Source organism: Aquarana catesbeiana, linkage group LG01 (genome assembly GCF_042186555.1).
Source record: "Aquarana catesbeiana isolate 2022-GZ linkage group LG01, ASM4218655v1, whole genome shotgun sequence".
In the NCBI taxonomy this organism is placed as follows: Eukaryota; Metazoa; Chordata; class Amphibia; order Anura; family Ranidae; genus Aquarana; species Aquarana catesbeiana.
Window position 1 is genome coordinate 877,038,153 of NC_133324.1, and position 24,257 is coordinate 877,062,409.

Here is a 24,257-nt window from a genome sequence, read left to right on the forward strand (position 1 = left end):
TCTTAACAACCAATGACTTATCCCTGCTGGCTGACAGAAATTAGAGGAAAAAGGTTTTTAAAAATGACAGTACAAGATTGTAGACATGTGCACTGCCGAAAAATGTGTTCGTTTCCATTTCATTCATTTTTTGGGGGGGGGTTAATTTTTCGGGTCATTCCTTATGATCGAAATTCATTATTACGAATGAATTTGTAACTTCAGAAACATTTGAATTTGTTACGTTCCATTTGTTTAGATGCCGTGTTCATTATTTTGATCATTTGTAAAAATTCAAAATTCGAAAATAAGAACGAAATCTGAAAATTCGTAAATCTGAAATGATAACTAACGAATAATAACTAACTATTAAATTTTAGGAATCGGAATTTCCTTTAAAATTTGTCTCAAAGTGAACGTAACGAATACAAATTTAACCAAAGTTATGAATTATGCGAAATAACGAATGGCACATCTGAACTAATGGAACGTAATGAACTAATAATAATAAATGTTTTTATTATTATTATTTATTATTATTAATGTATTACATTGCATTCGTTTAGATGTGGCATTCGTTATTTCAGATAATTCTTAACTTTGGATAAATTCGTATTTGTTACATTCACTAACAGCCAAATTTGAAAGGAAATTCCAATACCTATAATTTAATAGTTAGTAATAGTTATTTTTAGTTAGTTATTATTTTGGATTTTCGAGTTTTTGAATTTTTGGATATTCGTTCTTATATTCAGATTTTCGTTCTTTTTCATTTTCGGATTTACATTCTTATTTTCGGATTTTCGAAATTTTCATTCTTTTTGAACTCTCAAATTTCGGATTTTTTGTTCTTTTGAATTTTTGGAAAAATTTATTAAATGTGTTTTCGTTAATTCAATTATTTTCGTTTAAACAAATTTGTTGAATTTTGTTGAAGAACTCATTTTTGACACTAAACGAATTGCACAAGATTGTCAAAGCATAGATAGAAGACATATGCACACACTAAAAACAAGCTACAAATAAAAATACTCAGATAGCAAGGATAACTTGCCATAAATTTGTGATAGTGTTGAATTGTAAGTCTGTTAACTTTCTGCACATTTTCACTGGCAAGTTGTACACTTGCAGAGCACTTGAAGCACAAGTTCTTGTTTATACTTTTCCAATTTGTAGCAAATGTGCATGGCAAGTCTCTAGCAAGAGCAAAGTTACAGTGGTGAGTCTACAGCAAGAGCTCTGCAAGTCTATAGCATGAAAGTTTAGCCACAGTGACCCCCTGTGGTGGGATGTCTATTGCACAACATAACTGAACCAGAACTTGCAGCAGGCTTGCAGAAATGTTTGCAAAGAAAGTTGTTCTGGAGTCATACAATGCGGACTTGCTGCAATTGTGCAACAAACTTGTGAAGCCTGGCAAGTCTAGCAATAGCTTAACAAATCCTTTTCAAACTTGCAGCACGATTGCTTGCTATCTGGGTAGCAGCACAACTCCTGTGTATTTAACTCCACTTATTTTAAACAATTTTGTTCACAAACCTCTTTCAGCAAGCGTAATGTCAATTTTGCATTTCTTTTCAATCATCCTGTTAAAACATTACTGAGAATGGAGAAAAGCAAGCATTGTGTTAGTGAAAAAGTCACATATTTTAGCAAAATTATACCGAAGTCTACAAATAACAAAGTAGCGTCACACCTCCTATATTTTTAACTCTACTCTACTTCCATCCACTTTGTTCACAAACCTCTTTCAGCAAGCTTGAGGTCATTTTTCTCTGACACTCACCTGTGAGAGGGGCTTAATGCGCCCTAGTGGGGACACTCTGAAATGCACCCGCTAATGCCTAAATGCTCGGCAGGAGTATGTGGTCATGTGAAATCAACATTAAGGCATAACTCCAACTTAGATGCGAGCGCTGTCGTATACACTGTCGCCACTTCCCAGTTGTGCAGCATTTAGGGACTGGTACCGTAGAGCCTGTACCAGTCACCAATTCAACAAAACATGTCATCTCTCTCCCAGTGCCTAATCCCGTGATTGCTATGGGATACAGGAAACACTTCTCTTTTCATTCTGCATGCCTGCTCTCTTCTCCCAGGTGCCCCTCTACATCTCTTTATCCTGTGACTCCAGGCTGGATCCCTAGACACTCAGTACCGCGGATCTGGTCGCAAGAGTGGGGAACTGGCCACTAGTGGAAGTGCCAAGCACTTAACCACTACCAGAATAACCCTCACCTTTGCCATGTCACCCAACTCCTGGCTGATTGGCTGCTTTGCAACAACGCATGAATTACTCTGGTTAACATTGTTAGAATTGTTCTTTTGATATGCTGTGCATGCACCCCTTTAAGAGACTTCAGACCACGCAAAGCAAAAGAACAAATAAAGATCCTTTTCCAAAACAAAAATCTTTCTAGTTCCCCATAAAGAGTGTGTACATAAGCAGAAGCCAACTATATGAAAGAAATCCCTTTTGAAGCAAAAGTCTATTCATGCAGTAATCCACAAGTCCCTTAGGTGGCTTTCACACTGAAAGTGCCGGCTGTTAGCGGTAAAGCACAACTCGTTTTAGCGGCGCTTTACCGCTGTTTTTTCAGCCGCTCGCAACACTTTTCAACCCAAAAAAGGGGGTTAAAAACTCCTGTGTTGCTGAACTTTTAAAGCACTTTTCAGGCACTTCGGAAGTGCTGCCCATTCATTGCAATGGGCAGTGGCATTTTGGGAGCACTGTATACAGCTCTCCCAAACCACCGCAAAGATGCTGCTTGCAGGACTTTTCCGAATGTCCCACAAGCGCACCGCCCGGGTGTGAATTGTAATGAATGGGAGGCAGTTTTCAGGCACTTTACAGGCCCTATTTCTAGCGCTAAAACACCTGAAAACTGCCTCAGTGTGAAAGGGGTCTTAAGGTCTAAGAGTTGGCAGTAATCTACAAAGGCAATAAGTCCATCACTGGCAGTTAAATGTCCATAAGGGTTTCCTGGCTCTAAACCCCATTAGGAACCCAGGCTGGGCTTCCATCAGCCCCACTAGAGTAATAGGCTACATTTTGGCAGTGTTTCCCTAGGGACTCAATCCGGGGGCTTGGAGTCAGGCCTTTTATGTGGGTTGACCTGTAGGGGGCCGTAACCTTGCTAAAAATGGGGGGGGGGGGAAATGTTACCCCTTACAGCTTGGTTACCTTTAGCTCACAGATCACTCTGAGGACACAGTGCAACATCAAGACATTGAAACATTTTGCACCTGTCTGGCTCAATTACCATGAGGGCACGAGCACAGGAAAAACAGGAACACACATAGGAAGGCATGGTAACCCTGACTTCACGTTGTAATTATTTAGATCCTCCCCTCGATTTGTGAGGTGAGAAAAAAGGGGTAAAGCATTACAGAGAAGAGCGAAAATAAAAAATGTTTTAAAAAGTGACAGTAAAAAGGGCAAAACATATCTCAACAGCATCATACTGAAAACGAACAACCTCAAACTGTACAGATAACAAGCTGCATCAAAACTCCAATTTTTTTAAACTCCCCTTAGTTCGCTGAAGACAAATTTTAACAAACTGTACAAATAACAAGGTTTTACAAGGGTGTTAAAACAATACAGGGAACAGAGAAAAGAAATGTTTTTTTTTAAAAAGCGGCCTTAAAAAGTCATACATATGTAACAATGTCACACCGAATACAAACTCTGCAAATAACAAGTAGCACCACAACACCTGTGTTTTTAACTCCACTTAGTTTCAACCACTTTGCTCACAAACCTCATTCAGACAGCTGTCAGTTTTGCAGTTTATTTATTTATTTATTTATTTATTTATTTATTTAAAGATATGACACAGAAACAAGCATAAAGACAACTTCGCATTGCATATAGACTGTAATGGACAAATCAAGTATAACAACCAATCAAAACAGTTGCATGTGAGTGAAGGTCGCCATTCAATCTGACTCATACCACTCGCTGAAGTCTAATACAGAGTAAACAAACATCTGTGCCCATCACTTTTTGTGTCTTTTTTTTGAGAGAGAGAGAGAGAGAGAGAGAATAAAACAAAAATATTAATTGAAGGAGGGGAGGGGCATTTGCCCCCAGGGAGCCAAGATCGATAACGCTGAACTGTTGGTGGGGATCCTAGACAGTGGATCCTTCATATATTGGTGGAACTCGTCAGAGAAGCGAAAGAGGTTCCAATGAAACCATCTGGACTTATGTTCCTCTGACTCATCTCGCAAAGCAGAGGTCAGATCTTCCATTTGCTCAATGTCCTTCACCCTTGCGAACCATTGGGCTACCGTTGGCGCAGACTGTTGCTTCCAAAGAGGTGGGATGCTGGCACGAGCAGCATTAAGGAGATGCTTGAGGAGGGATTTGTGGTAACGTTTCCTTGACAGGGGAGTAAGATTTAGGAGAACCGCTGCTGGGTTATCCTGAAGGGAGATGTCCGTGAGTTTCTGTACAAGCTTAAGCACCAGCTGCCAAAAAGTTTGGAGCACAGGGCAGTCCCAGAAAATATGTAATAGAGTGCCTGGGTGTAGGCCACAGCGCCCACAGCGATCAGTTTGTAGAGGATAAATCTTAGCTAGCATGGAAGGAGTTCTATACCAGCGCGTCACTATTTTATATGCAGTCTCTTGATATTTGCTGCACAGAGATGATTTTGGTGCGAAAAAGAGTATGCGTTCTTTTTGGGGTTCTGTGAAGATGACTTGCAAGTCTCTCTCCCATTTTGATAAGAATGGGGGGTCTTCAGTGGCGTGAAGGTCCAATAGGGATTTGTAGGAGGTTGATAAGGACCTCTGGATCGGTCCCTCACCCAAGCAGAGTTCCTCAAAAGAGTGGAGCTTTCTGCCAAAGTGGGTTGGTTTGGGCAATGAGCCAAAAAAATGAGGAGATAGTTGGTTGATCCTCCAACGATCTAATGAGAGTGGTGCCTGTCCTGAGAGCAAGTTCTCCGTAGTTAGCCAAATGGAGGAACGCAAGAGCGATGAGGCCCTCATGAGTCCCTGTGGGGCTTGCGATCGAAAGGATGGGCCAGTGAGGCCAGGTAGAAAATTCGGATGACCAATAAGTGGCGTCAGTGGGGAAGGAAAATTTCTTAATGAGGCTAAATGGAAAAACCTTTTCAGTCCCATAAGATTTGGGCCGCAGTATAGTATAGGGCTGGATCTGGAAATCCGAGACCGCCTTTAAGCTTTGGTCTTAGTAGGAGTGCTCTACCTAGACGTGGGTGTTTTCCACGCCAGATAAATCTGATGAATAGTGAACGCACGGCGTGAAAGAATGTCTGGGGTATCTTGATGGGAGCGCCTGCAATAAATATAGAAGTCTGGGCATTGCATTCATTTTAAGTATATTGCAACGGCTGAACCAGGAAAGGGCCAGAGAGTCCCATTTCCCAAGATCAGCAGTGAACGTAGATAAAAGGGGCTGGAAGTTGAGGGTGAAGATGTCTTGTAAGTTTGCAGAGATTTTTGTTCCTGGGTATTGTATTGAGCGGGCAGCCCATTTGAATGGGAAGAAGGGGCATAGGTTAGAAATGGTAGAATCTGACAAGGAAACACCTAAGGCCTCTAATTTTTGTAAATTAACCTTAAAATTACACAGGGTGCCATAGCGCTTCAGCTCCTGTAACAGGGAGGGTAGAGAGCTAAGAGGCTTGGTAGAATAAAAGGTCGTCAGCATAAGCTGCAACTTTGTGTTGACATTGGCCCGAGTCTTATCCATTTACCCGAACAGTCGCTGTGGGGTTATCATAGAAGTCCAGTGACCAGTATGAGAGAGTGAGAGCGATAACACCAAATAACACCAAATTTAACACACCTGCTCCCTATTCATGGCTTGTAACCTTGTAACACTAACGGGTCACATGACACCGGGGTGGGAAAATGGCTAATTGGGCCCAATTTGGACATTTTCACTTAGGGGTGTACTCACTTTTGTTGCCAGTGGTTTAGACATTAATGGCTGTGTGTTGAGTTATTTTGAGGGGACAGCAAATTTACACTGTTATACAAGCTGTACACTCACTAATTTACATTGTAGCAAAGTGTCAATTCTTTAGTGTTGTCACATGAAAAGATATTATAAAATATTTACAAAAATGTAAGGGGTGTACTGACTTTTGTGAGATATTGTGTGTGTGTATATATATATATATATATATATATATATATATATATATATATATATGTCAGGTTACTGTGATGAGACAAAGATAAATCATTTCAGAACTTTATCCACCTTTAATGTGACCTATAAACGGTGCAACTCAGTTAAACAACACACTGAAATAAAATCCAATCGTTCTAAACGCGGTGACGTAAAACACGTACACCGGGACTATAAACGGGGCAGTGGCCAATAGCTTTCATTTCTTTATTTATTCTGAGCATGCATGGCACTTTGTGCGTCGGATTTGTGTACACACAATCGGAATTTCCGACAACAGATTTTGTTGTCGGAAAATTTTATATCTGTAAACAAAAGTATAGTAACATACATTGATATACAAGGAATAGTCATATACTGAAACAGCGCTACTGTTGAGCAAAATTAAATAATTGTGTGGCCAACTACACACAGAACAATGTCCATACAAGTGATAAAGTGATAGAAGTGGTTCAGAGGTAGTTCAAGGCAGATCATAAAGTTGTCACAACATGCACCATCCACCGATTAATCCACTCCACCAGATGTGAACACACTCCCCTCAGGGGGTTAAACTCACCAGAGATAAGTAGATCACAAGCCTCCAAATAACAAATATCCTGGGATAAACACATACGCTTTTCTCCAAGTGATGAATAGAAGGATTCCAAAACAATAAAAACAAAGGAGAGCGCACATAGCGTAATTCCATTTATTGTTAAAACAAATCCATCATAATAGATTCCCCCATCGCTAACTACGTACTAGATATATACAGTCAACAAGCAAAAGTATAACATCACCGTGCACCACAGCGTAGGAACTCCGGTCACCGCCTCAGCTCACAGAGAGAGGAGTCACTTCCTAGTTCCGGGTCCACCACGATGGAGCGCACGTGTCACTTCCGGCGTCGTGTAGGTCACGCCCTGACGCGTTTCGTCATATCCTGACTTCAACAGAGGGCGTGACCACACGACACAGACGCCGGATTTAAAAGCAAACCGCCCCCAACTCCACATCCAATCACGTTCCTCAGAGCACAGACAAGTGTGCGTCTCGTCAGCGCAACTGAGGAACAGGAGGGGAAGAGGGACAAATCTAACCACATTGCACTTCTCTTAAATAGTCACGGTCATAGATGAAGATAGGGGATACGGATAGCCATAAATAGAAACAGCATACAATCACAAATCCCGAATATCCAATCCATGCCTTCGAACTGTGCCACAGTACATATGACATAGACAAACAATATAAAGCATATATGTAATGTTGTATCATCATCTGATAGCACAAAATGTTCAAATGTATTATAATCACTCATACTGCCTATAGGTGGAGTCATATGAATTCTATACTTAATATTGAGCTTCCACATCATAAATCTCATACATAGAGCTCATATATACAACCAATCTGGATCATATCATAAATTCAGATCAAAATTAAATAGAACCCACTACTGAGAGTTTCATAAAAAAGTTCCCACAAAATGAACTACATTAAAAAAATTTTTGTAGAATAGCATATATAAAATTAGAATAGCATTATTAAAATTACATACAAAAGGTGGGAAAAATAAACCCATGAAATACTAACAATCAGGAAATAAAAAAGGGGGGTAAAATAGGAAGGTAAATAATATTAGCTCAGATAAATCAACCCTATGACTACTTAAGAGTCACTTATAAAACAGTTAATGTCTAAATCGACATTTAACCCTTTTGGCGATAACGTGTCAGCCAGAAAAATCCATTGGGTCTCTCTCTTAGATAGATCCCTAACCAAATTGGAGCCCCTCCACATAGGTTTGAGATGGTCTATCCCCCAAAATTTCAGACCCGATGGGTCACATTTGTGCATCAATTTAAAATGGAGCGAAACGTTGTGATCCTTAAAGCCCAACTTTATATTAGCTATGCGCTCTGCAATTCTAATTTTTAAACGTCTTTTGGTTCTTCCTATATACATAAGGCCACAAGGACATTGCAGCGCATACACCACATGGGTGGTATTGCATGTGATGAATTCCTTGATGGTAAATTCCTTATTGTTAGACGTCGACGTAAACCTCTCAATTGCCCTCAACGGCCTATTCACTTCTTTACAGGCTCGACATCTTCTACAACAGAAAAAACCATCTCTCTCCCAAAAAGTGGGAGGTCTTGCAGGGGGATCGAGCACTTTTTTAACTATTTTATCCGAAAAGCTCAATGCCTTTCTAGATAAAACCTGGTTTTGGGGGCAGTACTGAATGTAAAACTTTATCCATTAGCAACACATGCCAATGGGTGGAGAAGATGTTTTCTACCTCTCTATATTGAGAATGAAAGCCCGAGATAAAGCTCCACTCTTGGCTATCATTATTCAAATTGATACGGGCTTCATTCAAAAGAGAATCTCTGGATAACAAGGCCACTTCCTGGATTGTAGCATCCAATACCTCCACAGAGTAGCCTTTCTCAATGAACCTCTTCTTGATAATTTGAGCCTGTGATATATAGTCCCCTTCATTCGAGCAATTCCTTTTTACTCTGGCAAGTTGGCCCTTAGGGATGTTTCTGAGCCACATAGGGTGATGACCACTGCTAATGGGTAGATAGCTGTTAGAATCAGTCGGTTTAAAATACACCCTTGTTCCCAGGCTACTACCTTGCCTAAAGATAGTGACATCTAAAAAGTGAATCTCACTTTGGCTATATTCACTGGTCAGTTTTATATTTTTCGTATTTGAATTTAATTCACTCAAGAACTTCTGTAGAGAGTCCAAGGATCCTTCCCAAATAAAAAATAGGTCATCAATATATCTTTTATATACTAGGAGCTGGGAACGGGCGACTGAAAAAATCACTTTGTCCTCCCATTCTCCCATAAATAAATTTGCTATACTAGGGGCAAATTTTGCCCCCATAGCAACGCCCCTACATTGGTTATACCAAAAAAAGTTGTGGCTTAAGCAAAAATCCAGGGCATTCCGTATAAAGACTTTTTGATTGTGTGGTAAATCATCACGCTGGCTTATAGCCCAATTCAGGGCTAGGAGGGCATCATCATGTTGAATAATTGAATATAAGGATGCCACATCTGCCGTGACCAAATACACTTCTTGTCTATCTGTTAAATTGATTTGTTGCAGAATCTGTAAAAGACTTTTGGTATCTCTGAGAAATGCCTTAGTGCATTTAACACTATCTTGCAAAAACCGATCCAGGTATTGGCCCATCCGGGACGTGATAGACCCAATCCCGTTAACGATTGGCCTCCCCGGAGGGTTCTGTGTATCCTTATGTATCTTAGGAAGAGTATAAATTGTAGGGATTCTACTACTGCTTGGTAAAAGGTATTTCTTTTCTCGACTTGATAATACACCCGTTGAATAACCCATATCAACAAGACACCTCAAATTCTTGGTATATTGTACAGTCGGGTCCTTGTCTAATTTCACATAAGTATCCCTATCACTCAACATTTCAATCAGCTGGTTATGGTAAAATTCCTTATTTAAAATTACCACCCCTCCCCCTTTATCAGCGGGTCTGATAACCACATCTTTCCTTTCTTCAAGCATAGTTATACCATCTAACACATGTTGCGGATTCACATTTCTTTTGGGGGCCAATAATTCCAAGTCTCGTATCACTAGCCCCTTAAACACCTCAATTTGCTGATTTGCTCCGTTTGCTGGGTTGAAAAGGGACTTATTCCTAAGTCCACTGTCTACGGGCACCGAGGCTAAAGTGCTCACAGGTTGAGAGTTTTTATTTAAAAAGTACTTTTTTATATTTACCTTCCTAATGTATTTGTGCACATCAATAAAAACATCAAATTTGTTAATTGGCCTCTTAAGCCCGCACTTCAAACCTAAATGTAGGATATTAATCTCTTTGTGATTTAAAATAGCATCACTTAAATTGAAAATGCCCCCTAATCCTGCTCTCTCCTTCTTTTTCTGGACCCTTCGTCCAGCCCTACATCCCCTTGTTCTTCTCTCCTCTGTCCGAGATAGCTGGCATAATTCCTCTCCCATTGTGGCTGTTCCCTCCACTGGGGTTCCTGATAGTAATGTCCCTGCTGTGGACGTGATGGCGGTCTCCCTCTGTGCTGGGGATGCCCCCTGCCTCGTTTCTGCCATCCCCTCCCTCTCCCTAAAAAAGGTCGGGGAGACTGAGACCCATCTCCAACAGCATTACCCCTCAAAGGATCAAATCTATTATACATAGGGACCTGGTAATGAGTATCAGGAGGTGCATAGTAACTCATGGGACCTTTTCTACCCCCATTCATCCCCCCATAACCAGAATTATTCATGGCAGGGGTAGACGAGTCTCTCGATTGTCGACTATAACCATCACCCCTTCTCATATCACCCATCCTGGGGGTAGGGGGGGCTGTAACAGCCTGAGCACCCTCTGACCGTTCAGTTTGAAACCCTTCCCTATTTTTTACCGTATTTTCTGAAGTTTTAGTTTGTTGCCATAGATACACAGATTCAGATCTAAAATCTCCCAGATCTCTGTGAAATTTCTTAGTTTTCTTTTTCTGTGTCTCCCTGTCAACTTTCTCAAGCTTCTTTTTAATCCGGGTGTTAAAATCTATAACTTGTTGTGTATCCTTTAAGGGTTCAAGTTGTAACTTTAAATCATTAATTCTAGCCTCTATTAGGGCCATCTTCTTGCGTTTCCGTGCAATTACCAAATCCTGCAGTTTGAACCCCATGGTGGTAAAAAATTCATACCACTCTTTCATCGACTCGGGGTCGTCGAGCCCATCTTGTGGGACAACATCCCATCTTAAACTCCTAAAAAATTTTATATCCTGCTCTCAAACTTTGTGTGTCGGAAAATCCGATGGAAAATGTGTGATGGAGCCTACACACGGTCGGAATTTCCGACAACAAGGTCCTATCACACATTTTCCGTCTGAAAATCCGACCGTGTGTACGGGGCATAAGTGTGCACACCCTTAAACTAATACTTTGTTCAAGCTCCTTTTGATTTTATTACAGTACTCAGTCTTTTTGGGTATGAGTCTATCAGCATGGCACATCTTGACTTGGCAATATTTGCCCACTCTTCTTTGCAAAAACACTCCAAATCTGTCAGATTGTGAGCACATCTCCTGTGCACAGCCCTCTTCAGATCACCCCACAGATTTTCAATCGGATTCAGGTCTGGACTCTGGCTGGACCATTCCAAAACTTTAATCTTCTTCTGGTGAAGCCATTCCTTTGTTGATTTGGATGTATGCTTTGGGTCGTTGTCATGCTAAAAGATGAAGTTCCTCTTCATGTTCAGCTTTCTAGCAGAAGCCTGAAGGTCTTGTGCCAATATTGACTGGTATTTGGAACTGTTAAAAATTCCCTCTACTTTGACTAAGGCCCCTGTTCCAGCTGAAGAAAAACAGCCCCAAAGCATGATGCTGCCACCACCATGCTTCACGGTGAGTATGGTGTTCTTTTGGTGATGTGCAGTGTATTTTTTGGGCCAAACATATCTTTTGGAATTATGGCAAAAAAGTTCAAACTTGGATTCTTCAGACCATAACACATTTTCCCACATGCTATTGGGAGACTTCAGATGTGTTTTTGCAAAATTTAGCTAGGCTTGGATTTTTTTCTTTGTAAGTAAAGGCTTCCATTTTGCCACTCTACCCCATAGCCCAGACATATGAAGAATACAGGAGATTGTTGTCACATGTACCACACAGCCAATACTTGCCAAATATTCCTGTAGCTCCTTTAATGTTGCTGTAGTCCTCTTGGAAGCCTCCCTGACCAGTTTTCTTCTCTTCTTTTCATCAATTTTGGAGGGACGTCCAGTTCTTGGTATTGTCACTGTTGTGCCATATTTTCTCCACTTGATGATGACTGTCTTCACTGTGTTCCACGGTATAATTAATGCCTTGGAAATTCTTTTGTACCCTTCTCCTGACTGATGCCTTTTAACAATGAGATCCCTCTGATGCTTTGAAAGCTCTCTGCGGACCATGGCTTTTGCTGTAGGATGCGACTAAGAAAATGTCAGAAAAGACCTACTAGAACAGCTGAACTTTAACAGAAGCAATTTAAATAATGGCAGGTGTGTACTGACTCCTATTTAACATGAGTTTGAATGTGATTGCTTAATTCTGAACACGGCTACATCCCCAGTTATAAGAGGGTGTGCACACTTATGCAACCATATTATTTTATTTTTTATATTTTTACTCCCCCACCCCCAAAAGATTTCAGTTTGTTTTTCAACTGAGTTGCACAGTTTATTGGTCATAAAAAAAAGTTCTGAAATTATTTATCTTTGATTTTTTTACATCATAGAAACCTGACATTTTAACAGGGGTGTGTAGACTTTTTCTATCCACTGTATATATATATATATATATATATATATATATATATATATATATATATATATATATATACCTATCCAATGTTTTAAGCATTGTCTTAAAAGAGAAGTATGGGTTTGGGGGTTTTTCCTCCATCATACTTACCTAGGTGGATGCCGCATCGGTCCGATGCTGCATCTGTCCCCCGTCGACTATACACTGAGAACCAAGCGATCGAACGTTGTCGATGGTTCGGTTCTCACAGCTCCCCAAGCAGGAGCAGAGCGCAGAGCTGCGGATTGATAGTCAGCAGCTCTCCGCTCTGTTCCTCCACGCTCACTGGAATGCAGAGTTGTGGAGGGGCAAGGAGCGGTCATGTCAGCCTCTCAGCAGCTGGCTGAGAGGCTGAGATGGGTGTCAGTCCAGGCACCTGGCGGATCCAGACTTTATTGTCATGATGACACAGTGCCTGGACTGACTTCTGTGACGTCAGCAGAGAGCTGACTTCAGTCCGCTCTCTGCTGAAAAAGGGTCACAGGAGTGCAAAATGAATTGCACTCCTGTGACCCATAGGAGCAGCCCAGCCAAACAAGCATAATTACAGGCACTATACTTATTCCTCTCTCTAACAATCTGGGTCCCTCAGTGGGGCTGGTATCTTCTGTCTGGGTGTTGGTTTTCATGTATCGCCATTGGCTGACGCGTGATGACTAACTCCTGAGCATGTGCAGGAGTCTGTCATCCTGGTACCACAGGGATATGCCAACGACGCAAGCTAAGCTGTGCATGAGCATCTAAGTTTATATGCTTCTAAAGACTGCAAGCAGAGGAGGTAGGTGTATTTCATTACAGAACAGACATTGCATGTCTCTTTTGCAATAATAACTTGCCCGCTTGCAATCTGTTGTAAGGCCTCATGCACACGAGACGCTGGTGCAAACTCTGCTGAACACATGTTTTTAAAAGCTGAAAGCAACGTTTAGAAATGCCAGTTTTGCCGCGTTTGCATGCCACGTTTAGCCGCGTTTTACGTCTAGAAGCGTCTGCAGAGCAGAGAATGACATTTTGCGACCCAACTTTGGGGCCCCATATCTTGGGGCCACTTGGTGATAGGAACCCCAAATTTGGTGGACCTAACACTACAATATATACAAATTTAGGGTTCCTAGCACCAAGTGGCCCTGAGATACAGAGCCCCAAAATGGGGTCGCAAAATGTCAAGCACTTCTGCAGCAGAGAATGACATTTTCTGACCTGACTTTGGGGCCCCATATCTTGGGGTCACTTGATGCTAGGAACCCCAAATTTGTATATGTTGTAGTGTCAGGTCCAACTGTGTTAGCACACCAAATTTGGGGTTCCTTGCACCAAGTGGCCCCGAGATATGGGGCCCCAAATTCGGGTCACAAAATGTCAAGCATTTTTCTGCAGTAGAGAATGACATTTTGTGACTCGAATTTGGGGCCCCATATCTCGGGGCCACTTAGTAGGAACCCCAAATTTAGATATGTTATAATGTTAGTCCAACTGTGTTAGCACACCAAATTTGGGGTTTCTTGCACCAAGTGGCCCTGAGATATGGGGCCCCAAATTCGGATCGCAAAATGTCAAGCATTTTTTCGGCAGCAGAGAATGACATTTTGTGACTTGACTTTGGGGCCCCATATCTCGGGGCCACTTGGTGCTAGGAACTGCAAATGTGGATATGTTGTAGTGCTAGGTCCTCTGTGTTTGCACACCACATTTGGGGTTCCTAGCACCAAGTGGCCCCAAGATATGGGGCCCCAATTTGGGTTGTAAAATGTTCCTTTAAAAACTCATAAACGCAAACACGGCTAAACGCGGTACCCGCGTTTAGCCGCGTTTAGCTGCATTTGGCGTCTGAACGTGGAAAACGTTTGCGTCTGAACCCATTTGCTTCTGGAAAAGCGAGGTTAAACACAACTGCCTAAAAACGCAAAAAAACGAGACTGTGTACATGGACACATAGGATAACATTGAATGGGTTCATCACTACAATATAATGCAATTCAAAGGTAACAATAGATCTCTATTTAAAAAATCCTAATATAAGTCTTACCACCCATAGTGCCTACAGGACAGGCAGCTCTAGTTGCCTTTGTGTCCAGTTTAGCGTGGATCGCAAGCTGTGGGCCACTGGCCCTGCATGCCTCGCTACATTTATAGCCTGCTGATCGTGGCTATGCCCGCAAAATCAAAGGGTGGCCCACTTCCTATCGCAAAGTCATCCGTCATGCACACGGTGTGCAGAAGCAATAATGTAACCATGCAGGCAGTTTTTAATACGTCTCCTTTTAGAGCTAGCAGGTAGTCTGAACCAATCTCTACCTTGTTTATGATTTGGAACACCAATACTAAATTGAAGCACAAAACAGAATTGAATCAGAGGATCTTTGCTTAAAGGGTTTGTTAACCCACATCATGTACTTTATATAATCCACTCTGCCTAATGATATGTCCCCCCTGTGTATGTGTTGTATAAAAAAAAAAGCTGTATATACCTTATTTGTGAGCGCTGATCATCTGTCACGTGACGCACTGCATCTCTCCTCTCTGCATCTGACAGATGCAGCGGGAGGGGCTGAGATTCCCCATCAGTCTGGAGGGGAAGAGGAGAGGAGGAGAGAGCTGGAGAGAGCTGGCACATCACATGACTGCTGATCAGCATTCACAGATATAGTATAGGTATATGCAGCTTTTTATTTATACAACACACACACAGGGGGGCATTTCATTATAAGGTAGAGCGAATTATATAAAGTACATGATGTTATTACAGCAGCAGCAGGGGGAGCGGGGGGGGGGCAGGTGCGGACCCTAACACAGTAACCGACATGCAGGAAGGGGAGGGGGGAAGAGGACACAAGAGCACAGAGGAGAGACAGCAGGGCTGCGGATGACGGAGGCACGCAAACTGACCACGGTGTCAGGGCTCAGAAGCCATGATTACCGAGCTCAGTTTACAGAGGGGAGGGGAACAACTGGCAGGACACAAGCACTGTGTCATATAACATGCTTTAGAGGAGCAGGATCCAAGATTGCCCTTTTCTCTTACCTATATGATCATAATTAAAACAACACGTGATAGGAAAATTGTCTTCTCACCATATGACATACAGGCTGTGTAATTTTAATGCCAGGAAAGGGCCCACATAGTCTTTTCACTTGGTGAACCCAGTCACTAATCTAGCGGATCCATGAAACTGATGCTTTAGGAGTGAATCACAGTAAACCATCTTACTTGAATGCACTTCTGTCTGCATGAACCTCTGCAGATTGTACAAATCATTACTCCCAGTTGCAGGATAAAATGATTCTTATGATAGACTGCAGTTAGCACAACACGCACATATTTAAGCAAATCATTGAATCATGACTTACCTGTAAAGTATTTGATCCATGGCAAAATCATACATTGATTCGGTCATTTCTATTCATCAAAGGCATTTATTTATTACAGAAAATGTAAAACCTCAAGTTGTATATTTCTCAATATTAAAGTAGACAATGTTCTATCAACGTAACCAGTATTCCCCATTCAACTTTAAAAAGCTGTTAAAATCTTTTTAACAAAAACCTACCTGTATAATTATAATTGTATAATTATAAGTATCATATAGTCAAAGCTATGGTATTCCCAGTAGTAACCTATGGCTGTGAGAGTTGGACCATAAGGAAGGCTGATGCCGAAGAATTGATGCTTTTGAACTATGGTATTGGAGAAGACTCTTGAAAGTCCCTTGGACAGCAAGGAGATCAAACCAGTCAATCTTGAAGGAAATTAACCCTGACTATTCACTAGAAGGACAGATCCTGAAGCTGAAACTCGAATAGCTTGGCCACCTTATGCGAAGAGAGGACTCATTGGAAAAGGCCCTAATGCTGGTAAACATGGAAGGAAAAAGGAGGAGATGACAACAAAAAACAAGATGGATAGATAGCATCATTGAAACAATGAACATTAACTTAAGCACGCTCCGGGAGGCAGTGGGGGACAGAAAAGCCTGGCTCGCTATGGTCCATGAGTTCACGAAGAGTCGGACACGATGAAACAACTGAACAACAACAACAACCTATATAATTATTTCCCAGATTGAAGTGTGTGCTATGCTTCCCAGTAAGTGAGCCAAGTACTGGCTGTTTGCCTTTTGGTGGCCTGTGTAAAACTGTATACACTATCCAGATCTGTCTCTCTAAATTATTCAGCAGTCTGTGTATTCTGATCTTTCCTGTTCTGCAGTAATGAAATTAAGCTACAAAAGCTGTTGATCTTGCTTGGAGCTCACAATGTATTGGCTGCAGGTGATAAATACTCGATTACCTGATTAACATACATATTTTTTATTTTCATTTTGAAAATAAATATGCTGATTTATCTTATTTATGTTACCTTTTATCTAGGCTGAAGCACCAACCAGAGCAAGATGGACAAGCTTCCAGCACAGACAGCAGAGCACATAGCCAGCAACACATAAAGCCTCAAGATGGACACACAACAAATAACAACATCTTGGTACATGGCTGCACAAGAGGCTGTAGCAGCTAGTTGACAGATTACAATATACAGACAGTTAAGGAGCCCGTATGCATGCCTTTACTCAGAAACATGGACTGCTCTTCAAAATGTGAATTATTACCAAGTATTTAAGCAGAACTCTTAAATGAGTTTGCTTATGGGTGGCACTAAGATTCCTTCTTTAAAATAAGAACTCCAAATGTCAAACCGTAACAAGCATAAAAGTCAAAATTTTCATGTGTCCTGGGATAAAACTTGAACTTATTCTAATTTATTTTTTAACATTTCTGAATATTAAGGCAGTGCTTATGCAGAAATTGAAAAATCTAGATTATTTTTATGCAAAGAAAGCTCCAATATCCAGTTTCTGTAAAAAAAAAAAAAAAAAGGAACTTCAGGTATTTGGCTTTATATTAGTTCAAAAACAGAGTGTAGCCTCCTTTTCTCTGTTATTATAAAATATTTTAGGCTAAAGATGGCTCATCAGAGGCTAAAGTGTTCTCCAGTGGGGTTACTGGATAAGAAATCAAGTGGAATTTAGGTGTATTGGATCTTTATATAAAATTTCTTAAAGCAAATCTGTGGGCTCATGTTGCCATGCAAAGTAGCTCCAGTTCTGTAGCAGACACCTTCTGGTCTATGCTCTCATCTGCAAATTATTTTCAAAGCACCCTAGATTACCTAGAACCCATTTTGGGTGTAAAAGACTACAAGAGCCAGCATGGTTATGCTCTTGCACCCTGAGCTTTTGTATTTGCCCAGTAAACCAGTCATCACATTGGTGCCACTGCCAATAGGAAATCACAACGTGCAAGAAAACAGCAAGCCAGAACATGGCCATATCAGCAAATGACACCCCTTCCCTGAACCCAGGAAACCCAAGAATTGATGTACAAAAAATAATTAATTAAACCTAAAGTTTAGGTATGGATATTTTTGCCTAGTTACATCCAGCTTGGAACAATGTAAGTATGTATGTGCTATACCTAGCCAATCCCCATGGCAGCTGAAAATCACTGCAATTTGCACTGCTACTATAGTGATTGCCACAAGCCTAAGGGTCCCATGCTAAGCGGCTATCTTGCTGCTTACTGAATACAGGGAGTTGCTTGTTCTGCAAAGATGCCATTCAGAGAACACTTTGCATTGTCTTAGTGAATGCAAAGTGTTCTTTGATTGTACGAGTTGGAGAATGTAATGTCACCACCTTGCCTCTCCACCTCATCCAATCTTTAAAAAAAAAACAAATGCAAAAATGTGGAGGCTGGATGAAAGGTTTAGTGCAGTAAACCACTTTTGGTAGTTAAATAATACCTTTTATGTAAAGGTCTATAAAATAGACCAAAACGAAGGACAACAAAGGATGAAAGAAGGGCATGCAGATTGGGATGCAAAAGAAAGTCCCCATGATGGAGATTTGGGAGCCATAGATTCCTGCAAAAAAACTGGAGGCATCTGTGTTTAGAACCAGGGGCAATTTAATCAAGTAAGAGGGACCCACAGTTTTAGGATGATCACTGTGTAGGTTTCTTCTACAGTATCTTAAAGGAAGCCTTTTGTCATTATTCTGTTCAACATTATATAATATAGAACATTAATTCCATTGTGAAGCGCAAGTGAGACAAGACTGACACAGAATGTCAACTCATCTACTTGAACAAATTCATTAGGACTAATAAGGGCAGAAATGTTTAATTTGCCTGACAAACCATCATAACACAGGCTGTCAGTAACAGCGTGTGTATGTTGATGGCATTGTTATCACACTCCTAGTCACAGGCAAGCAAGGAAACAGGATGAAGGCTGAATTCCAAGCAGGCTAGATCTAGACACACTAAGCTTTAACTAATAATTGTGAGATAAGAAGTATTGAGGTTGCTCACAGGCAGGAGCATTGCTTCTGATTAATGAGCAGTGATAATGATCTTCCTCAGAGGTTACAGGTGCAAATTATTTCACTGGGAGATTTTTTTAACTTGTTATAGAGCAGAGGAAAGGATCAAAGTACTGTGCATGCACTGCTGTCAAGGTTGGATGAGTATTGTAGTGGGTCATGACATTCATTCAAGGGAAAACATTTGTGTTCCTGCCTAACTTATTCAGTAAATATCTCTTCAGTAAATATCTATCCATATTTATCCATTGGAATTTTTTTTTATGGCCTGAGTCAATAAGCTTTCGTGTACTTCAAGCAGGTCTTGCATTCCCCTACAGGTCTGCTAAAGCATGTTATACACAGGCCAGAAGGAGGTCAACTACAGGTGGAATACACCTGTCAATGAATTCTGAATGATTACAGAAGTGCCTCAAACTGATACCATTGACAAAGGCCCCTAGATTTTTTACAATGGACAAATGTGGTGCCTGTAGATAATATGAGTACTTATTTAAAACACAATGATACAGTAGTCAGGCTATATCTAATAAGGGACTAATTACAGTTACTTTAAAATGGACCTTGCAGTACAATGTCTGAGACTTACCACTCTAGGTGGATTTTCCCCCCAGAGACTCATCATCAAGCCACCCTGGACACACAGAAGAAATTGTAATGGCATGACATAATTATGTAGTGCCATACTGTGCAAAATTTAGGAAAAAACATGGATATTGTAAGGAGGAAACTATTTTTGCTCTACAAAACAAAGTATTCTTTTGTGAGAGCTTAGTTCTACATTTAGTACTTGTTGCCAGTAATAAGTAGAGCCCAATCCTCACAATGGTTTGTTTGCTAAACTTATCAAAAGTCCCATGAAATGGGCATATAATGTACAAGGGGAATTTTGGGTAGGGCTTGCAAAAAGAGTAATGGATGCCTTTACTTTAAATAATAGTCAAAATTGTCCTAGAAACCTACCTGGGTTTTACAAACAAGTAAGCCTTCTGTAATTAATACTTACTAACAAAGCCAAAAATTTATTTTACCTAGCAACAACATACAAATAAATGTTCTTGTGTTTTGGGATGCCACCTACTATACTTCCTTCTGTTGTATGACACGGGCACTGTGATGTATGTTAAAGTCTTCATTTTTCAGAGCTCCTCCGTTTATGCCCTCTCAAACCTACAAACTTAACTTTTGTCTTATCTTGGCTAGTTCAGTAACAATCTCATTCCTGTGTGATTAATAAGATACTGGCAGGGATTATATGGATTTCTCAAGAACTCTCAATGTGCTTTTAATAGATGGTTCTTTTATTAGCTCATTCGGTGTCTGATAAAACTTTAAAGTTGTTTTGTATACAATCATTCCAGGATTAATTCTTTTGAAGGACAGTTTTTGTCTCCTCCATTTTGCAGCTGTGCCATATAAAACTATTGGACTGTAGAAATGCCACATTGTGAGATATATACAGTACATACTGTATCATTGTTCTGTACTTAGTGTTGTTAAGTCTACATGGAGTCACACATTTGCGAGTTTGGCTCCTTTTATGTATAATCTTAAGCGTGTGTCTTTATGTATGTATATAAATCACCAAAACCACCTATCCTGCACTTTGGATATTCTCTTCTGTTAATTTACAACAACAGCTTAGGAACTGATACTGTGACAATGGACATTGGTAAAAGGTTTTTTTAATACAGTGTCCTCACTTTCTTAAAGTAATATTGAGCCTCAAGTAGGAAGCACTGTGTTGCCTGTAGAAGCCAGATTGTCATTTTCATTTTGTAATTTGTACATTAACTATGATTTCAGCAGTGATGGAACCAAAATTACAGCAGGTGCAGCTGGAGCGGGGCACCCCACACCAAAGGGGACCTAACCACAGTTTCCTAACCACAGAGCCCCTGAGCCCCTTTAGAGTCCCATTTTGTACACATACTTAATTAATGAGTATGAAACCTGATATGCTAGATCCTCTACTGCAGGAATCTACAGGGTCAATGCGGTGATGTGTCCCTTGCTTTCTTGTTCATAAGACATCAGATCACAAGACCAAATGTAAGGGATGTCTTACTGCACTAGATGTGCTTTGAAAATGAGAAAAGGGGTTCTCTGGTATGAAATTTGCCCCAGGGTTCCTACATCTGTAGGTACACCCCTGAAAAGAGAATTGGCTTTGTTGTCGAAGGCAATGTTTTACAGATCATCAAAGGGTATACATAGTTTATTTTTTACATAAGTGGTTCATTATTTTTTATTTTTTTTCTAGGGAAAATGTGTTAAGGAAGGACGTTCTAAGAAATAACTACAGTGAATATAACTGTTCCTGGGCCTATGAGGTCAAAGAAACAAACTATGTCTTTCCTATGAAAAAAATGTAAAAACGGTGATCAACCCTAAATTGCAAATCTGTTGTAAGAAGTGCAGCGCTACAGTATTTCAGTCATAAATTGCCACATTTAAACAATATTTCATAAATACATGAATTTCAAAATGTCATAAATACAGTATGTGACTTTGTTATATTGGGTTATTAATAACAGTCCCAAAACAATTCATAAATTGCAAAACATGTCCAAAAAATTTGGAAATCATCCACTGAAGGCATATTCACAAGTGATAATACACTCTAGAAAGTGATAAAAAGTACTTCAATGCATAAAAGTGCCTCCAGTGCATTCCCCTTAACCAATATGCACTCACCAGAATGCCATTGGTAAACAGCATGTCATCAGAACAACCTTTTGAGGATTCCCTACTAAACTATGAGCCGGTGCTATTTTGTTGTAGTCCTCTGGGCACCACCATTTTGCGGTATACCAATCTTCTCTATCTTATGTGTTTTTTTTTTGGATGTACATCCTTTATTTTAAATTGTTTATCCGTATTTTATATTAAACTACTACATTGCAAACTTCTCCTTGGTTTCTGTGTGGTGAGCACCCTTCTGATCAGGTTTGATGCAAGGAATTATTGACTCTGTGGAAGAGCCACCAGATGATTGTGGGGAACCCTTAAAAAGGCTATTCTGATGTTATGCCATGGTGGATGGTTGCTGGGAATCCTCAAAAGGTTGTTCAGGTGATATGTCATTTACCAATGGCATTTTGGTGAGTGCATATTGGTGAAGGGGACTGCACCGGAGGCACGTTTATGCATGAAAGCACTTTTGTCACTAGTGTATTATAAATTGAGAATATTCATATAGAGTGTATTATCACTTGTGAATATATCTTCAGTAAATGATTTCCAAATTTTTTGGACACATGTTGCACTTTATGGATTGTTTTGGGATGGTTATTAATAACCTATTATAACAAGGTCACATACTGCATTTATGAAATTTTTAAATTCATGTATTTTGTTTTGTATGTGGCACTTTATGATTGAAATACTGTAGCGCTGCACTTTTTTTACAACAGATATGTCTTTCCTATATTTATATAGAATGAGGAACAGGGACATATTAAAAATGTTCTTCATAAAACACGTAAGCTCTTTTCACTTGTGCATAGAGAGGGGCTGTTCAGTGATCTGTAGCCCTTAATTCATAAAGTTCAACAAGAGGGACAATAAGCCTTGACTCTTATCTGGAATTGGGCACGCTGAAACCTGCCAGAGACAATGATTTAATTATACAAGTATCTATGACAACCCTTAAAACCAACTAACGTCCTTATATTTCTGTGTATTTTTGACCAGAGCTCAGTTTATAATATTAACTTTTTATTTGCACTTAGCATCCCAGTGAATAATCATGTCTTAGGAAGAGTTTATAACAGATAATAGGGAACACGTAAATATATAGATTTTGCCCCATGATCCTTGGGTAGCTCTAATAAAGCAAAGGTGTTGGCCACAGCGATTAGATACCAACAGTAATTCTTTTAAATGTCAGAATGAAAACTTACATCTGATTGGTCACTACAAGCAACACTTTCTCTTCCTATTTTCTCCACTTCTTATTGGAGAGGCCTACTATGTTTACGCTTGTTATGTGTTTACCGTATTTTGATATGTGATGTCACCCACCTGTCAAATATTGTTTTAATTGTTCCAAATTTTTAAATGACTTTAGATTTCTCAATAGAGGCACTAATTTCTTTACAAGCTTTTCTATATTTATTGTATCATTTTGTATCTTTATTTTATATAAAATATTTTTTATTTATATACAAAAGCTATTTTTTAATTATTTCACCATTTATTATTTGTATCATAATTTCATACAAGTATTTTCTTTTCATTGTTTCATCACAGTAGACTGCCCATGTAATAATATTAATAATAATAATGTGTTGTAGTATATTAAAGCATGCTTTTTATTTAGCCAGAACATAAGTGATCCATGTATAATTCTGTACAGAAGAAAAGCACAATGCACAAAACTCGATTTCAGAGTTTTGGTCAAATAAACTGTTTACTGCTCAACATTTGTACTTAGTTTGTCATTCTGTTTACATGCACTAAATTAATTCTTGCATTCTTTTGAGATCCTTGGCTAGCAATCTGTAAGTCAGGATGCCAAATAAATTGCCACAGTCACTATTTGATTTCCAAGAATATTATATATAAAATAGGATGCAAAAGATTTTGACCAACCTAATATATGCACAACTGGTCCTATGTCACTTTAACCACTTGAGCCCCGGACCATTATGCTGCCTAAGGACCAGAGGTCTTTTTCCAATTTGGCACTGCGTCGCTTTAACTGCTAATTGCGCGGTCATGCAATGCTGTACCCAAACGAAATTTGCGTCCCTTTCTTCCCACAAATAGAGCTTTCTTTTGATGGTATTTGATCACCTCTGCGGTTTTTATTTTTTGCGCTATAAACGGAAAAAGACCGAAAATTTTGAAAAAAAATGATATTTTCTACTTTTTGTTATAAAAAAAATCCAATAAACTAAATTTTAGTCATACATTTAGGCCAAAATGTATTCGGCCACATGTCTTTGGTAAAAAAAATGTCAATAAGCGTATATTTATTGGTTTACACAAAAGTTATAGCGTCTACAAACTAGGGTACATTTTCTGTAATTTACACAGCTTTTAGTTTATGACTGCCTATGTCATTTCTTGAGGTGCTAAAATGGCAGGGCAGTACAAAACCCCCCCAAGTGACCCCATTTTGGAAAGTAGACACCCCAAGGAAATTGCTGAGAGGCATGTTGAACCCATTGAATATTTATTTTTTTTGTCCCAAGTGATTGAATAATGACAAAAAAAAAAAAAAAAAAATATTTACAAAAAGTTGTCACTAAATGATATATTGCTCACACAGGCCATGGGCCTATGTGGAATTGCACCCCAAAATACATTCAGCTGCTTCTCCTGAGTATGGGGATACCACATGTGTGGGACTTTTTGGGAGCCTA

General features: G+C 39.8%; 1 protein-coding gene across 2 annotated transcripts in view; it reads left to right on the forward strand.

The window, feature by feature from the left end:
* The window catches only part of STK32B (serine/threonine kinase 32B), a 335,065-nt gene extending 311,755 nt beyond the window's left edge, over window positions 1-23,310 (forward strand). For both annotated transcript variants that reach the window (XM_073610257.1, XM_073610249.1), the window contains one exon: window positions 16,877-23,310. In XM_073610257.1, coding sequence (XP_073466358.1) covers window positions 16,877-17,021 — 145 coding nt within the window. In that variant the 3' untranslated portion in view covers window positions 17,022-23,310. The remainder of the gene's footprint in view (window positions 1-16,876) is intronic.
* The last annotated feature ends 947 nt before the right edge of the window (window positions 23,311-24,257 follow it).